The sequence below is a fragment of the Labrus bergylta genome, chromosome 6, assembly GCF_963930695.1.
Source record: "Labrus bergylta chromosome 6, fLabBer1.1, whole genome shotgun sequence".
NCBI lineage: Eukaryota > Metazoa > Chordata > Actinopteri > Labriformes > Labridae > Labrus > Labrus bergylta.
Window position 1 is genome coordinate 30,931,543 of NC_089200.1, and position 13,393 is coordinate 30,944,935.

Genomic DNA, 13,393 nt, shown 5'->3' on the forward strand with positions numbered 1-13,393 from the left:
TTCGTGTTAACACTATACCTCACTTTGTTTCTGTTCACATACCGAATGTCAGTCTGCATCGAGGTCTCCTGTTGTGAAACTCAGGGAGTGTAATCCAGAGACATGCATCTGCTTTGCCTACGTGTGACCTCAGACTGATTTTTAAAAGTTAATGACAAAGGATGTTTGAGCAATGCTGCCACTTAGTGGTGGGAGTTAGAGCTTCAGTTAAAACATTCAAATGATGCTTCTGTTTCATCGCTGCCACTTGAGTATCATTTACTATTAAATTCATCCAGTGGTCAAATCTGTAAACTCTGAAAGTGTACAAAGTAAAAAAAAAATTAGAAAAAAATTAAACTTCTATTCAAAAAAAAATTTGAAATAAATCAGAGGAGAACGGATTTAATCTTATGCTTGTTTATTATTGCCTTTGCTTTTAAAATAGTTTTTAAATAAAAAGATATTTGTCTTATGCCTGGCTTACTGGAAAAAAAAAACTATTTTTAATGACGTTAAGTATTTATTGTAACATTTTCAGCTTTATTATCACCATTTAGAATTATTCTCTCAACTGTGACTTTATTTTGAAAATGCAAAAAAAAATCTCCCTCTTTGCAATTATTATTATTAATTTATTTTTTTTGCTTCTTTCTCAACTTTAATCCCAGAACTCAATATTTGAAATGTTTCTTTTCCTCTCATATTTTGTTTGCAAGTACTTCATGGTCACACATTATCCTTTTCATGGTCACAACTTACTCAACTTGTTGCGAAGACTAACTTCACTCATGGTCACACATTTTTATCTTGTGGACGAAACTTACTCGACTCGTACATAATTTTCCCTTGGTCATGACTGACATAACTCATGGCTACACATCATTATCATCATCTGTAGGAGCCAATTTACTGTGTGTGTATTTATGTATTGTATTTCAATGGCTTTTGTTTACATGTTTATTTATTTACTCAATTTGGACACTAGGTGGTGATAATTGATCATTTGGGTTGATTGGTCAGGTGGTTGGTTGAGTGTTTATATGTCACAGGTGAACAGGAAACGAGGGCAAAGGTGATGTGAACATATTGTTTTTACCGTAACACAACATAACGCAAGTAGGCTGTTTAACATAACAAAAGAATGACAACCAACAGTATAATCTCGGAAATAACAACTCATTATATCATCATCACGGTTTGTCTGCTTCATATGTGACAATAAACTGGAAACATCAGAAAGTCATTTAATTTTGGACATTTGTTTATTTTTTACGTGTCAAGAACTTTCCATACACCTATGCAAGTGACTAAAGGCAAGATGAGAAATGTGGACATTAGATAGTCATTACATCATCATTATCTTGTATCCATGACTTGATGTCACCAAAGGTCTTAGTGAAAATGAGAGGAGAGGACAGATGTGAGTTTTTGCAGTGTAGCTTTGACTTTTCTGTCTTTCAGTGAGAAACTCATTGATACCAGGCTACTTCAGATTAAATCCACTGTAAGTGTTTAAACCATGCTTTTAAACTTTGAATGATAATAAAGTTGATCATGCTTAACCTACATTGTCCAATAAATTTCTATCAGACCAGTTCTGTTAATCATTTATCACTCTGGTGGGGATGTATGGGCATTTATTTTTTTACCATTTATCTTCAACTTAAAGTTAATGATTTGATTCTATTTACTGGAATCAAATAAACTTTATTACCGTCTGTTTTATGTGTCTCAAGATTATTTCATGGTGATCTTATGCGCCTTTTATAGGCCTAGTTTTTGTCTGTTTTTTTTTATCAGTTATTTAAACTCCATGTGCAGTTCTTTGGCAGCCTTTGTTGTTGTTGTTGTTTTAAATATGCTATATCAATAAAGTAGATTGGATTCAGCTGATAGCTTTATGGAAGTGTGTGTTCATATGTAATGTTTTCTGTTTCTGTTTTTTTTCCAGTTGTATTTAAGTAGCTGGGACCCCTGTCTGACCCCTGTCTGACCCCTGTCTGACAACTATAATAATAATAATATAATAATCTCCTTTTCTCCTTCACAGAGCTCATGATCTACTCTGAAACAGCTGCTACCAATCATGCAACGGCAGGTGGAATTATGTGTCTGTTTATTCGTCTCTGCTGCCTTTATTGTGTGTTTTTATGGGTGTGTTTTTGTGCGAGTGTGTCTTAGTGTGTGTCTGTGTTTTTGTGCAAGTGTGACTTAGTGTGTTTGCGTGTTTGTCGATGCCAAGGTATTTGTTGTCCATTCCTGAGGAAATTAGAGTTCCTGAAGATGAAGATGTTTAATTTCTTTTGTTATAGACTCTTCCAGAGAATCTGTGTCTGTTTTATAAACACATGAGCAACTGTCTGTTATATAACAGTACTGGGGATTATGGCATCATATTCTATCAGCAGCTTCATGTATTTCAGATTTCTGTAAAACTAAAATGAGGTAAAATAAAAAAACTGTAGATACACCTTCAGTGCAGCAGATAGCGCTGCTGCTCAGTTATCCTAACAGAAGTACCAGTAATGAAAAGTGAGGGTGACAGATTTAGTTTCATCATTATAGTGATTCATGATCAGTTCTGTGAATAAATCTTGTTTCTCAAGCACAGTTTATTTCACATGTGCCTTGTGAATTCTTTAGTTAAAAAATGCTTTGGAAATATTCACAAATCATCTTTTCCAGACATGCACATAAAATTATATCATTTTTTCTAACATAAAGATATATCACAAACACTTTTCAGCCAAAAAGGCAAAAACATTGAAGGCTCCATCCTCCAAGACATGAAAACCAGTTGTTTAAGAAATTTATGTGATGGGAAAAATAACTGTAATACAAAAACTGCAAAACACACAATTCATAGACAGGTGGTTACCATGGCTACGAGCTACAGAGGATGCACAGACCTAGGTTTGCTGCATGGGGAAAACTGTGGTGCTTTATTATTTTAAAATATGGATGATGTTCTGGGGAAGTTAAGCGTTATTGTCTGATGTGTGTCACTTTTTTGTTTTCTTCTGTTTTCTTTGGTTGTTTTTCTGTTCCCCCGTCCCCCCCCTGAAGTGTTATTTTCATATGTTGGGCAAACAATGAAATTACTTGTTTCATTTCTAACTTTCTGGTTTGGGACCTTTTTGTTAAACATAATAAACGCTGTATTAAATTAAATTAAATATGTCTGTGTTTATCTTTGCCCAATTAACACAAAAACTCTAAAAAGCTTATAAGAAAATAAAGGTTTTCCACATCCTTCTCCAGCTGCAACATTTTCTCCTCTGTCACGTCTGATTGATTCTCTCAAAACAACAAAAACAGATAAAAACATACACAATATTTATCAAATAGTATTCTGTACTATGCAGGTACCTCACCTGGAGTGTGTGACATGAGACGACTACAAACATTTCATCTATATTGGTCCAGTGTAGTATTAAGCTTACAGGAAAGGGCTTGCCTCATCCTGCTGTATACGAGGAGGATTTTCTAAATGTAGCCCTCAGTGTTATGTGTGTTAGAGTGAAAACATCTCCTCAGAGGCTGTGAGGCCTTCCTCTGCTGTCCTATAATTAGCAGTTTGTTGTCGCTGGTTGTAGACACAATAAGTCGTGTTCTCATGCATCCTTACATCCACTCACAGCGAGCACGCTCAGCACGCTCAGCACTAACGGTCGTATAAACTCACAAATAGATGTGAGCATGAAATCCCTTCTTATAATCCCTTTTAAAGACGTGTTTTTATGTGAAGTTAACTTTTTTTTATTGTTTATCCGTCTTACTGCTCCAAATCTTTTCTCTGTTTTTCTTTCCTCTGACGTCATGTCGTCTTCTTGTCATCTCTCATTGTTCTCATTCAAATATGTCTTCACTTGATCTCTGCCTTTCTAGATCTGCCTGTTTTATCACTGTGTTGCTTTTATTTGCATTTATGCTTGCCTTTGTTTTTGTTTTGTTGAATTCTTATTCTGATATCTGGAGATATTCTGAGTTCCTGCTTTGCTTTGTCTGTCAAAACATCTGTTTTTTAAAGGAGCTATAAAAATTAAGTATAGAATTATATATAATTATAATATAAAAAAAAAAAAATGCTTCATAAAGGAGAATAACAAACTTTAGTCTAAGTTTTAGGGTGATTGTTTTGTATGAAGTGAAGTCTGGAGGAGAATCTGGGCCCGGCTGTACCAAAGTAATCCGACAGGATTGAAGCGATGGGAAGTGATTCAATCTTGAAATCAAGTTAACAGATTATGTAATCCGACAACATTTAGGTAATCCAATACTGTTTTTTATCTGGATAACCTCCAGCCTGTGTTTAAAAATAAAACTGATGTGTTTGATTCACAAGTCAGGATCATCCTGGTCCCAGCAGAGGGCTGAGTTCAGACTGGATTACAGGGAAACAACATAAAGAAAACTATTACACAAGATTTTAACAAGAAACTTTATATTTTAAGAAATTTTTAAAATATATTTGCCACTATATTTCTGTTTTTCTTCAGTAACAACGTAACAACGTAAAAGAGGTACACAATAGGGTTGTTAGACAATAAAAGGATTTTGCCCTCATAAAATATTTCATAAAATATATTAAGAGCATCAATAGCAAGCTTACACAATCTTTAAGGATGTTGGCGCCCACTGTGGACCAACTATGCAATGTCAAGTCCCTATTTGAACTCTAGTAATCTAGATTTGGTAACCCTTAAAAGTCTGTACCTGGATCAGGAGGATCTAATCCAGTTTTTCTTTGAACAACTTGGATAAAGAGAGCTGGATTGTGTGATCCTTGGTAGAAAGGAAAAACATTTGAACTACCGAGTCCTGAACTGTGTAATTTGAGAAAATGGAAATTAAAGAGATTTTCAAAGGTCCTTTTTTAAAAGTGCCCCACACTCGGTTTGTTTTCATAATGGCCTTGGCAGCGCAAAAACAGGCATTGTGAGCTGAATACAACTAAGAAAATACCCAAGGTTGAGAGGGCATTGTTCCTATAGGACGCACACACACACACACACACACACACACACACACACACACACACACACACACACAGTGGCCAAGGCTGAGAACGTATTGTTTTCTTTGGGTAAGGCACTGCAAGGAAATAAGAGGGATGTCAAACGACCAAAAGAAAAACACCCAAAACTGTCGCAATCTGTGAGTACTTTTATTTTATAAAACTAGTTACATTTACGGCAGGTTTAGTAATACACTTTCAATAAAATACTGTCAGTTATATGCATAAAAGATCTGTACAAAATGTGACTACAAAGCTGTTCTGATTTATCAGTGGGAACCGCCTCATTAGTCAACATTTAATGTGTCGACAAGAAAGAAAATGAAAAGACAAGAAAACAGTTGTTGCTTCAATTGTCTAAAAATTCCACATGACATTTCCTGCGATACAGGAAGTGGGTGGATTGTGATTCAGGAAGTAGGCGTGTCCTTGTGTCTCGGCTCCCTAGACCTTTTTACTTGCTGTGTAAACATGATAGCCATTCCTCCACAGAGAGCTGCTCTCACACACTTATCATACGACTCAATAAAGGGGCAGTTTACCTTGCTTTTACATATTTGAGGGACTGAATGACAAACAGGTATTCAACATTTTTTAGAGTTGCTCACAAAGATTGCATGAATGAGAAATTAAAGTCGTTGTAGATTTTTTGTAGGGGATTCTCTCTGCGATGTTGTCGGTCACTTAGAATAACAATCTGAATATTTCAGATTCGACTTGAGTCTCTGTCATTTAGACCCACAGATATATAAATATGGGGCTTCAGTTTTAAAGATACAGGGATTCTCCTTTTTTTTCCTGCTTCCAAATGGAGTGAACCAAGCCTCTACTGCATGTGTTGTGATTGTTCCTAAAGTGTGATGAACAGACACTGTACATGGATGACTCAGTGGTCGTCGGGTCAGACGGGCGGCGTGCTGTAGCGGATCTCCACGTTGAATCTGTCAGGGGTCTTGGGCAGTGGAGGTTTCTTCAGCTTGTTGTGCTTCATGATCACCTCCTCGTTAGCGTAGATCGGGGTGTCCGTGTCATCAGAGTGATACCCCGACTGGTATCCGCTCGTCTGATTGGAGGACTCGGAGGCCAGAGACTCTTTGCTCTTACAGCGCAGCAGTTGACTGAGAAGACGGCGCAGGAAGATAATGAAGATCAGATTTGCAGTTGAAAACAGAGTGATATGTTCTGAGGTTTCTCAGAGAAATGATTCAAGTTAGCAAGAGCTCACCTGAAGTTGGGCGTAGTCGACAGCTGTTGATTCAAAGCCTTCACCTCCTCTGATAAGAAGCCCATACCGCTGTCTGTGTGACCCTCCTGTAGAACAACACATCAACTAAACTCATAAAGCTGCAGCAAAGAAGATCAACACTTGTAACCAATCATCAACATTTGTTTGGATCAATAAACAGCTGCAATTTATACTTATTTTAATATTCATTTGATTTGAGCATTTTACACCTTCTTCATTTGTTTTTTTCAGAAAACAAAATGCCAAGTTATCCAAGTCTAACTTCAGGTCTGACTGTTAATCTGCTTCTTTTTGTTGGACTATAATCCAGTATCATACATATCCTACATATTTTGTTTTAGGTCCTACACAACAAAAAGCACAGATCCTGTAAATGATTCTGCATTTTTGCTTAAAATGTTGATAAAACTATTCAAGTATTGTATTTTTATTTCCAAAAGATCTTTTTATTAATCAAATTCTTCTTCAAATAAAAAAAATAAAAAAAACTCTGTGCTATAAAAAATATGTTAAGGAGTTATATATATATATATATATATATATATATATATTAGATTCATAATGAATAATAATAATAACTTGATATAGCACCTTTAAAAACACAGGTTTACAAAGTGCTTTGACAAACAGCAAAAACAAGAACAAAGCAAACTAAACCAAACACAGAAGAACATAAACAACAGCAAGAACATAACAAATACTAAAAATAATTAAATACAATTCAACAGAAAAAACTCATAGTGCACGATACCCAACAGACATGAAAAGTACCGTTTAAAAGGAATGAAATAAAATAAATGACATGAAAATGTGTGAGTTAATGATTTTGTTAACAGATGAAGAAGTGATCGTTCAGTACACTAGTTTATTAGCCTCACCTGGCATTTGTTGTAATTTGACCTTTAACCTTTTATTGGACCGGATTATATTGGATGTGTTTTCAATAATTACTAAAAAGGACATGAGTAATAATCAGAATAATTTGTTGCTGAGTGCAACAGAAACTGACCATGACACTGCTGACGGCCATGGGGATGTCCTCAAACGTCTTGACGCTGAGTGGCCGGCTGCAGCGCTTGCTCTGCTGGGTCAGTCTGCACAGAGGAGACACGTGATTGGACGACATTTACCTCTGACTGTTATTCACTTTTTGACAGTTTGAATAGGATCGTCATACTGACCCGAGGGATGATGGGCTGTCATAGTGGAGCTGATCCTCCAGGATTTCCCCGCTCTGAGGTCTGCTGTACGGCCTCCTGGGGTCAGAGGTCACTGTGGAGCCGTCTGCCTCACCGACGACTGTCAGAGGGATGTAGTCCTTCCCGTCCTGCAGAACAACAAAACTCTGATGATGTATTGACCATAAATTCACATATAGCAGTTGTTATATGTATGTATGTATTGTGTTATGTGGGTTTATGTTACTGTAAGTTTCATATTTCTTACCCTGTAGTCTTAAAGGCATAACTAGGGACAAGAGTTGTAAATGAGCTCTCTGTGCAGCTGCAGCACATCTGATTCATGCTCTGTAATAAGAACTATGAGAAATTCACTCTCCCTCTCAAATGATAAATTCAGTTTGATCGATCAGTTTTGGCTGTTTTCTGAATGTTTTCTTACTGTTAGACTAGTTGGTTGGTCGGAATTCAAATTTCCATTTAAGAAACTACAGAAGTAGTCGGCTGGTAACATGTTTAATTTAGTTGTGCAAAATTAAAACAAGAAAAACAAGAAAAACAATTGTCATACCAGGGTTGGGTGCATACTCAAATCTGATTGGCTGCAGACTAATGGACACCTCTGAACCCTAGTCCACTGTGTTGCATGTCTCGCCTGACATTTGTTACATTTAAATATTTACAGGAGTAGTGAACATGTTTGCTGCATGAAAACTTTTAATGGGATTTTAATTATTGCACCCCTTAAAACAGTATAAACATGATAATGACCTCTGAGGTGCTGATTACCAGGTAATAATGGACAACATGCAGGCTGAAACAATCCAACACACACAGGGAAGGATAATGGACATCTCATCCCGCATCAGACTTGTCATTTGTTAATTCATTTTATATTTAATTTGGTCAATGTGAAGTTAAATGAAGTTATATTTGCCCTCTTGGGGATAATGTCAGTCTTTGATAAAATGATGTCATGTTTTCTTTTAGTGATCTGAATCCAAAAACAATACCCCATACATACTATTCTTGTCCTTGTGATGTAATGAGCTTTCTCTGATGTAACTGTTTGTCCGCCTGTTCTTTGTACTTCCCACATTTCCCAGAAGGACTTGGCACTGTTAGTATAAATTTGCGACTGTGTTAAGCACATGTTAAGCAAAATTATACGCAGTTTTTCAGAAATATTACCAAGGAAAACTGTACCTTTGATGAGAATCAGGTGATGGACTTTTGACTCTGCTGTCTCTGCTTCATGAGAGATTTATCCCTCCATAACTTTTGAATGTTCAAACAATCGGGCAATATTTCAGAGGGCTTGAATTCGTTCTGTTGTTAAAGTCTGAAGGTGTTCCACAATTTGTTGAAATCTAAAACCGACCTGCTGAGCACTGGCCTGCAGCAAGTCGCCCAGATGTTCGACCAGCTCTGCAAACGTCGGCCTGTCTGTGGGACGGTCCAGCCAGCAGTCCAACATGGTCTGATATCTGTGAACGCAGGTTATTTCGATCAAATTGAGACTGTGATCGGAGTAAAATTGCTATGATGTGATAAAATGCATTCTTCTCACATCTCATTGGTGGCGTATTCAGGTGGTCTCATCCGGGTTCCCTCCTTCAGCCTCCTGCAGAAAGACTCGTCGATACAAACACCTGGATATGGAGACGCCCCTGCAGGAGAGATCAAGGAGGTGATGTTGCAGGTAAATACTGTGTAGTGACGTGGTTAATGTTGTGTGCACTGACTATTACAAGGCTTACCCAAAGAGAAGATCTCCCAGAGAAGCACCCCAAACGACCAAACGTCACTTTGTGTTGTGTAAACGCGATCAAAGATGGTCTCAGGAGCCATCCACTTCAGAGGGAGTCGAGCCTGCAGTGAGAAGAATTACTCAATGCCTCATTTAAAAAAAATAGTATTTATGCTCATCTTTCAGAACAGATGATGTTTTATGATTCCAAGGACAGGTGGATGACTTGTTGTCACGATACTCGAATTTCAATCTACAATATGATACAAGTAAAATTCAAACAATATCGATACCTGTTTTTGAAAAAGTCTGAGGCACTCAGAGGGTTAAGTATAAAAAGCCTTTAATTCATCTGGGCTAAAGGGTCATAAAAACATGGCAACATGTTTCAGCCATCAGGGCAGATACAAAATGGCCGCCAAGCTACTTCCTTTAAAGGTTTACAGCCAATCACATGATCAGTAGCTAATATCGATACCTGTTTTGAAACCTAGGCAACAGGTATACAAGACCTTTGCACGTAATATTGGTTTATTTCTTGTTTTTGTGTCTCAATTGCATAAAAACATTAGCAATGTTTGTTTTCGATATTTTTGTACGATTTATACAGTGTGCAGGAGTTTGCATGCATTTTTTATGGATTCATTCCTCTCCTACACTCACTGTCTCATGAAATACATGCTGATTTTCAGTACCAGGTCCCAATTTGATGACCTGTTAGCTAGGATCAGTACCAGGTCCCAGTTTGATGATGTTAGCTAGGATCTGTTCCGCCATCATCTTGTTATTGTTTCATATCTACTAACTGGTGGTGAAAATCCATCCATCCATTCATGAAAGAAGAAAAAAAAAGAGCCCTCTTGCAGGTATGTTCTGTAGAATCTGGTGTATAAGATGCACTTTTAATACCTTTTGTTAAATCTAAAAAGTTGGCTGCTTCTTATATATCAGTGTGACCAATATACCATTATAAAATTCTGAGTTACACACCATCATGACTGTAAGTGCAGCAGCCACCAGCATCTCCCACTACACACGACATAACGCGATTTGCCCCCTTTCATTATGTATTGGGAGCTGTGCAGGAATACATAACGACACAGACTGGGCTAGCAGTGCCACTTTTTGACAAATCTTTCCTCCCTCATTAGGTCATACTCCTGCATTTAAAGAAAACAGTTCTGTATTGTGAAGTAATGTAATATGTGTGTATATGTGTGCATGTATGAGGTGGTGTGAGTGTGTGTGTGAAGATGTGTAGATGTACCTGCACTGTTTATCACTTTTCTTAACTATTACATATTTATTGTTTTAGTAATTTACTTGTATGGAATCTAATGATTATTTAACTGACATGTTTTACCGACAAATTCATGTATTTTGTTATTTTGCTACTGCATCAGAGCTCTGTGAAGTCCAAGAAAAATTTCCCACTGGGACAATAAAGTTAATCTTAAGTAAATAAACCTTGCAAAGTTCTCTTTTCATTGAAAGACTCAATTAAAGACAAAAAGTCACCAGCAGAAATGGGCAGCAACCAGTGGGCTGTTTGTCCTTAGGGTAAGAGCTCAACCAGCGTTCTGTTGCTAGCAGGATTACAAACTCCACATGGTGAAAACAGATGGTACTCAAAGAGCTACACTGCTGCAATGGAACTGCAACATTGTGGACTTTGCTTACACACCCCTAAAACCCCCACCAAAAACGTTATAATGTTTCTTTTTTGGGAGACTCACATCTCCCTTGCGGACGTAGTCTGGGTCCTTGTAGACATCTCTGGCCAGTCCAAAGTCACAGATCTTAACCACATTGTTCTCTGAGAGCAGGATGTTTCTGGCTGCTAGATCCCTGTGTATACACTGCAGAGCAGACAGAAACACATTCAAAGAAGGATTTTTATCTCATTTTTGGATGTTTACATGAATACGTGCATGCACAGATTTCTAAATAATTCTAGTTTCACCTTGCGAGAGGACAGAAAGTCCATGCCTTTGGCCACCTGGAAGCTGTAGCGTATCAGGTCTTCCATGGTCAGATGGTCATCGTCACAGCTCTCTGTCGTCACATGATGCATTTTTTTAAAGATAAATCTAAGTCCTGAACAACTTTACAAACATCTTTAAGGAGGGGAATGACTAAAAACAGTTATTCTGAGTCATCTTCCTCACCTTCACCGGTGTCCATGTTGCTGCGTGAAGCTCTGGAGCAGACGGCGGTTCCTGTGCAGATATCCAACTGAGCGATCTTCCCTAAACCCAGATCACCTTCAGTGACATCCTCCTTTGCTGACATCCACCTCTGGCTGTCCACCCGCTTCCTCTGCGATGCACAATAAGAGTTAAACACAAACATCAGATTACAAAAAAAAAGAAGGTAAGAATCTTTGGTTTTGGTTTATTATTTTAGATACTGGTTTTACATTTGACCACAGGCAGACGCAGTCGTAAAATCCAGCTTCTTTCAACTCAGTACATTTTCAAAGTTAGAACCCGTCCTCTCATTCAACAACTTGGAGAAACTAAACAAGCTTGATAACTGTAAATTCATATATACTGGGATCAGCCAGTTGTCCCTGTCCCGCCTGCAGCTGGTCCAAAACGTTGCAGCCAGGCTGCTGGTGGGTCCAGAAAGAGGGAGTACATCAGTCCTGTCCTAGCTTCTCTTCCCTGGCTCCCAATAAGCTTTAGGATTGATTTTAAGGTTGCGTTGTTTGTATTTAACAGCATAAATGGCTTGACTCCTCCCTACATAGTCGACCTCCTTAGCCCTAACGCTTCCTTTAAACCCCTAAGATCGTTCTGACTTGGGCCTCCTGGCAGACCCTTGCTCATGTCTCCATCAGTTGGCCATCATGTTTTCTACAGAATGAGATTTCCTTTTTGGTGTAGAGAAGAGGCAAAAAACTTTTGAAATGCAGGGAACTAGCCACCTGCATTGTTGTGTAATGGTCTGTAGTCAGTGATGTGTGTAGCACTCTAAGCTCAGTGTAACCACATCAGAGGGTTGGCTGTTTGTTATTGGCTGCTTGTGGGTCACACATCATTTACCTTGTAGGGGCTGTACTCTCCACGTTTGCTCTTCAGGTAGCTGGAGAGGTTTCCATGTTTACAGTACTCCACAATGACCATGAGTGGCCCTGCAGAGAGAGAGGGAAGAGGGATCAAAGTCAGACATTTACAGACTGGTTTAATGAGGCCACATGAGGTGTATTAAAGAGAACGGTAAATAAATACAAGCCAAGCCCAAAGAAACACATTACTTTGTTTTTATGCTTGTAAAGTTTCATCATAAAGAAGATGTTTACTCAGGAACTCTGCATGTTCTGAAAACAAAAGGGGGATAAATAAAATATTGTAGAGGATGCTCACCTCCAGGTTTCGTGCAGGCTCCCAGCAGGTTGACCACATTCAGATGATGTCCAATGTGAATGAGGATTTTCAGCTCTGACATCAGGGCCCGATACTCACTGGACGTGGCGCCCTCTGTGACACAAAAGAGGGACATTTAATTTGTATGCAGTGTCTCAGTGTCATTCTTAGAAAAGTGCGGACCAAACCACTCACCCTTTAGCATCTTGACTGCGACAGTTGTGCATGTTGTGGCTTTCTCGATGCCAAAGGCGGCTGCTTCAACCACCTGACCAAACGCTCCTCGTCCCAGCGGGTCACCTTTAACGAAGAACATGCATCCAGGAGACACATAAAAAACATCAATAAGAACATCAATATTTGAATATATTTTGGAGAATAAATTACTCATGGATCCAAAAATGGTTCAGGTTAGACTTTAATGGCTGCAAAATAATCCTGAAGGGATTTTTTTTACAGCCTCAAATTCTGATTCTGAGCCTCTGATAACATATCAGAAAGGCTCACTATAGATATAGACTTTTTTGTAAAGTGGAAAATTATTTTTTTCCACCAGAAACAGCTACAACATTTCTTTGCCAAAAAGACTCCATTGACAAAAACAGTGATTTTATGTTGCAGGACCCAGGAGTTGCTGCTCTTCCAACACATTCGACTATTGATTCGTTTTTTTCTTCTTATATGATTCTGGTTTTGTAAATGCTTAGTGGGGATCAAACACAATGTAAGTGTGACAAACAAATACACTGACATACTCACTGGTCGAGGCAGGGGTAGAGAAGCAACTTGTTGATGCAATCTGAAATTCCTGCTTTTATCAATGGAGTATTGTGGGTTTTAAAGAGAAATGTA

At 38.1% G+C, this 13,393-nt stretch overlaps 1 protein-coding gene across 3 annotated transcripts in view; it reads right to left on the reverse strand.

Annotated features, from left to right (window-relative positions):
* Positions 1-5,133: 5,133 nt before the first annotated feature.
* Positions 5,134-13,393, reverse strand: part of kdr (kinase insert domain receptor (a type III receptor tyrosine kinase)) — a 34,784-nt gene continuing 26,524 nt past the window's right edge. For all 3 annotated transcript variants that reach the window (XM_020643788.3, XM_020643787.3, XM_020643786.3), the window contains exons 18-30: positions 12,737-12,841; positions 12,542-12,655; positions 12,221-12,309; positions 11,342-11,492; positions 11,137-11,228; positions 10,910-11,032; positions 9,184-9,295; positions 8,994-9,093; positions 8,805-8,910; positions 7,427-7,572; positions 7,255-7,339; positions 6,225-6,310; positions 5,134-6,117 (exon numbers count right to left, since the gene is read on the reverse strand). In XM_020643788.3, the coding sequence (XP_020499444.2) occupies positions 5,901-6,117; positions 6,225-6,310; positions 7,255-7,339; positions 7,427-7,572; positions 8,805-8,910; positions 8,994-9,093; positions 9,184-9,295; positions 10,910-11,032; positions 11,137-11,228; positions 11,342-11,492; positions 12,221-12,309; positions 12,542-12,655; positions 12,737-12,841 (1,526 nt within the window). In that variant the 3' untranslated portion in view covers positions 5,134-5,900. The remainder of the gene's footprint in view (positions 6,118-6,224; positions 6,311-7,254; positions 7,340-7,426; positions 7,573-8,804; positions 8,911-8,993; positions 9,094-9,183; positions 9,296-10,909; positions 11,033-11,136; positions 11,229-11,341; positions 11,493-12,220; positions 12,310-12,541; positions 12,656-12,736; positions 12,842-13,393) is intronic.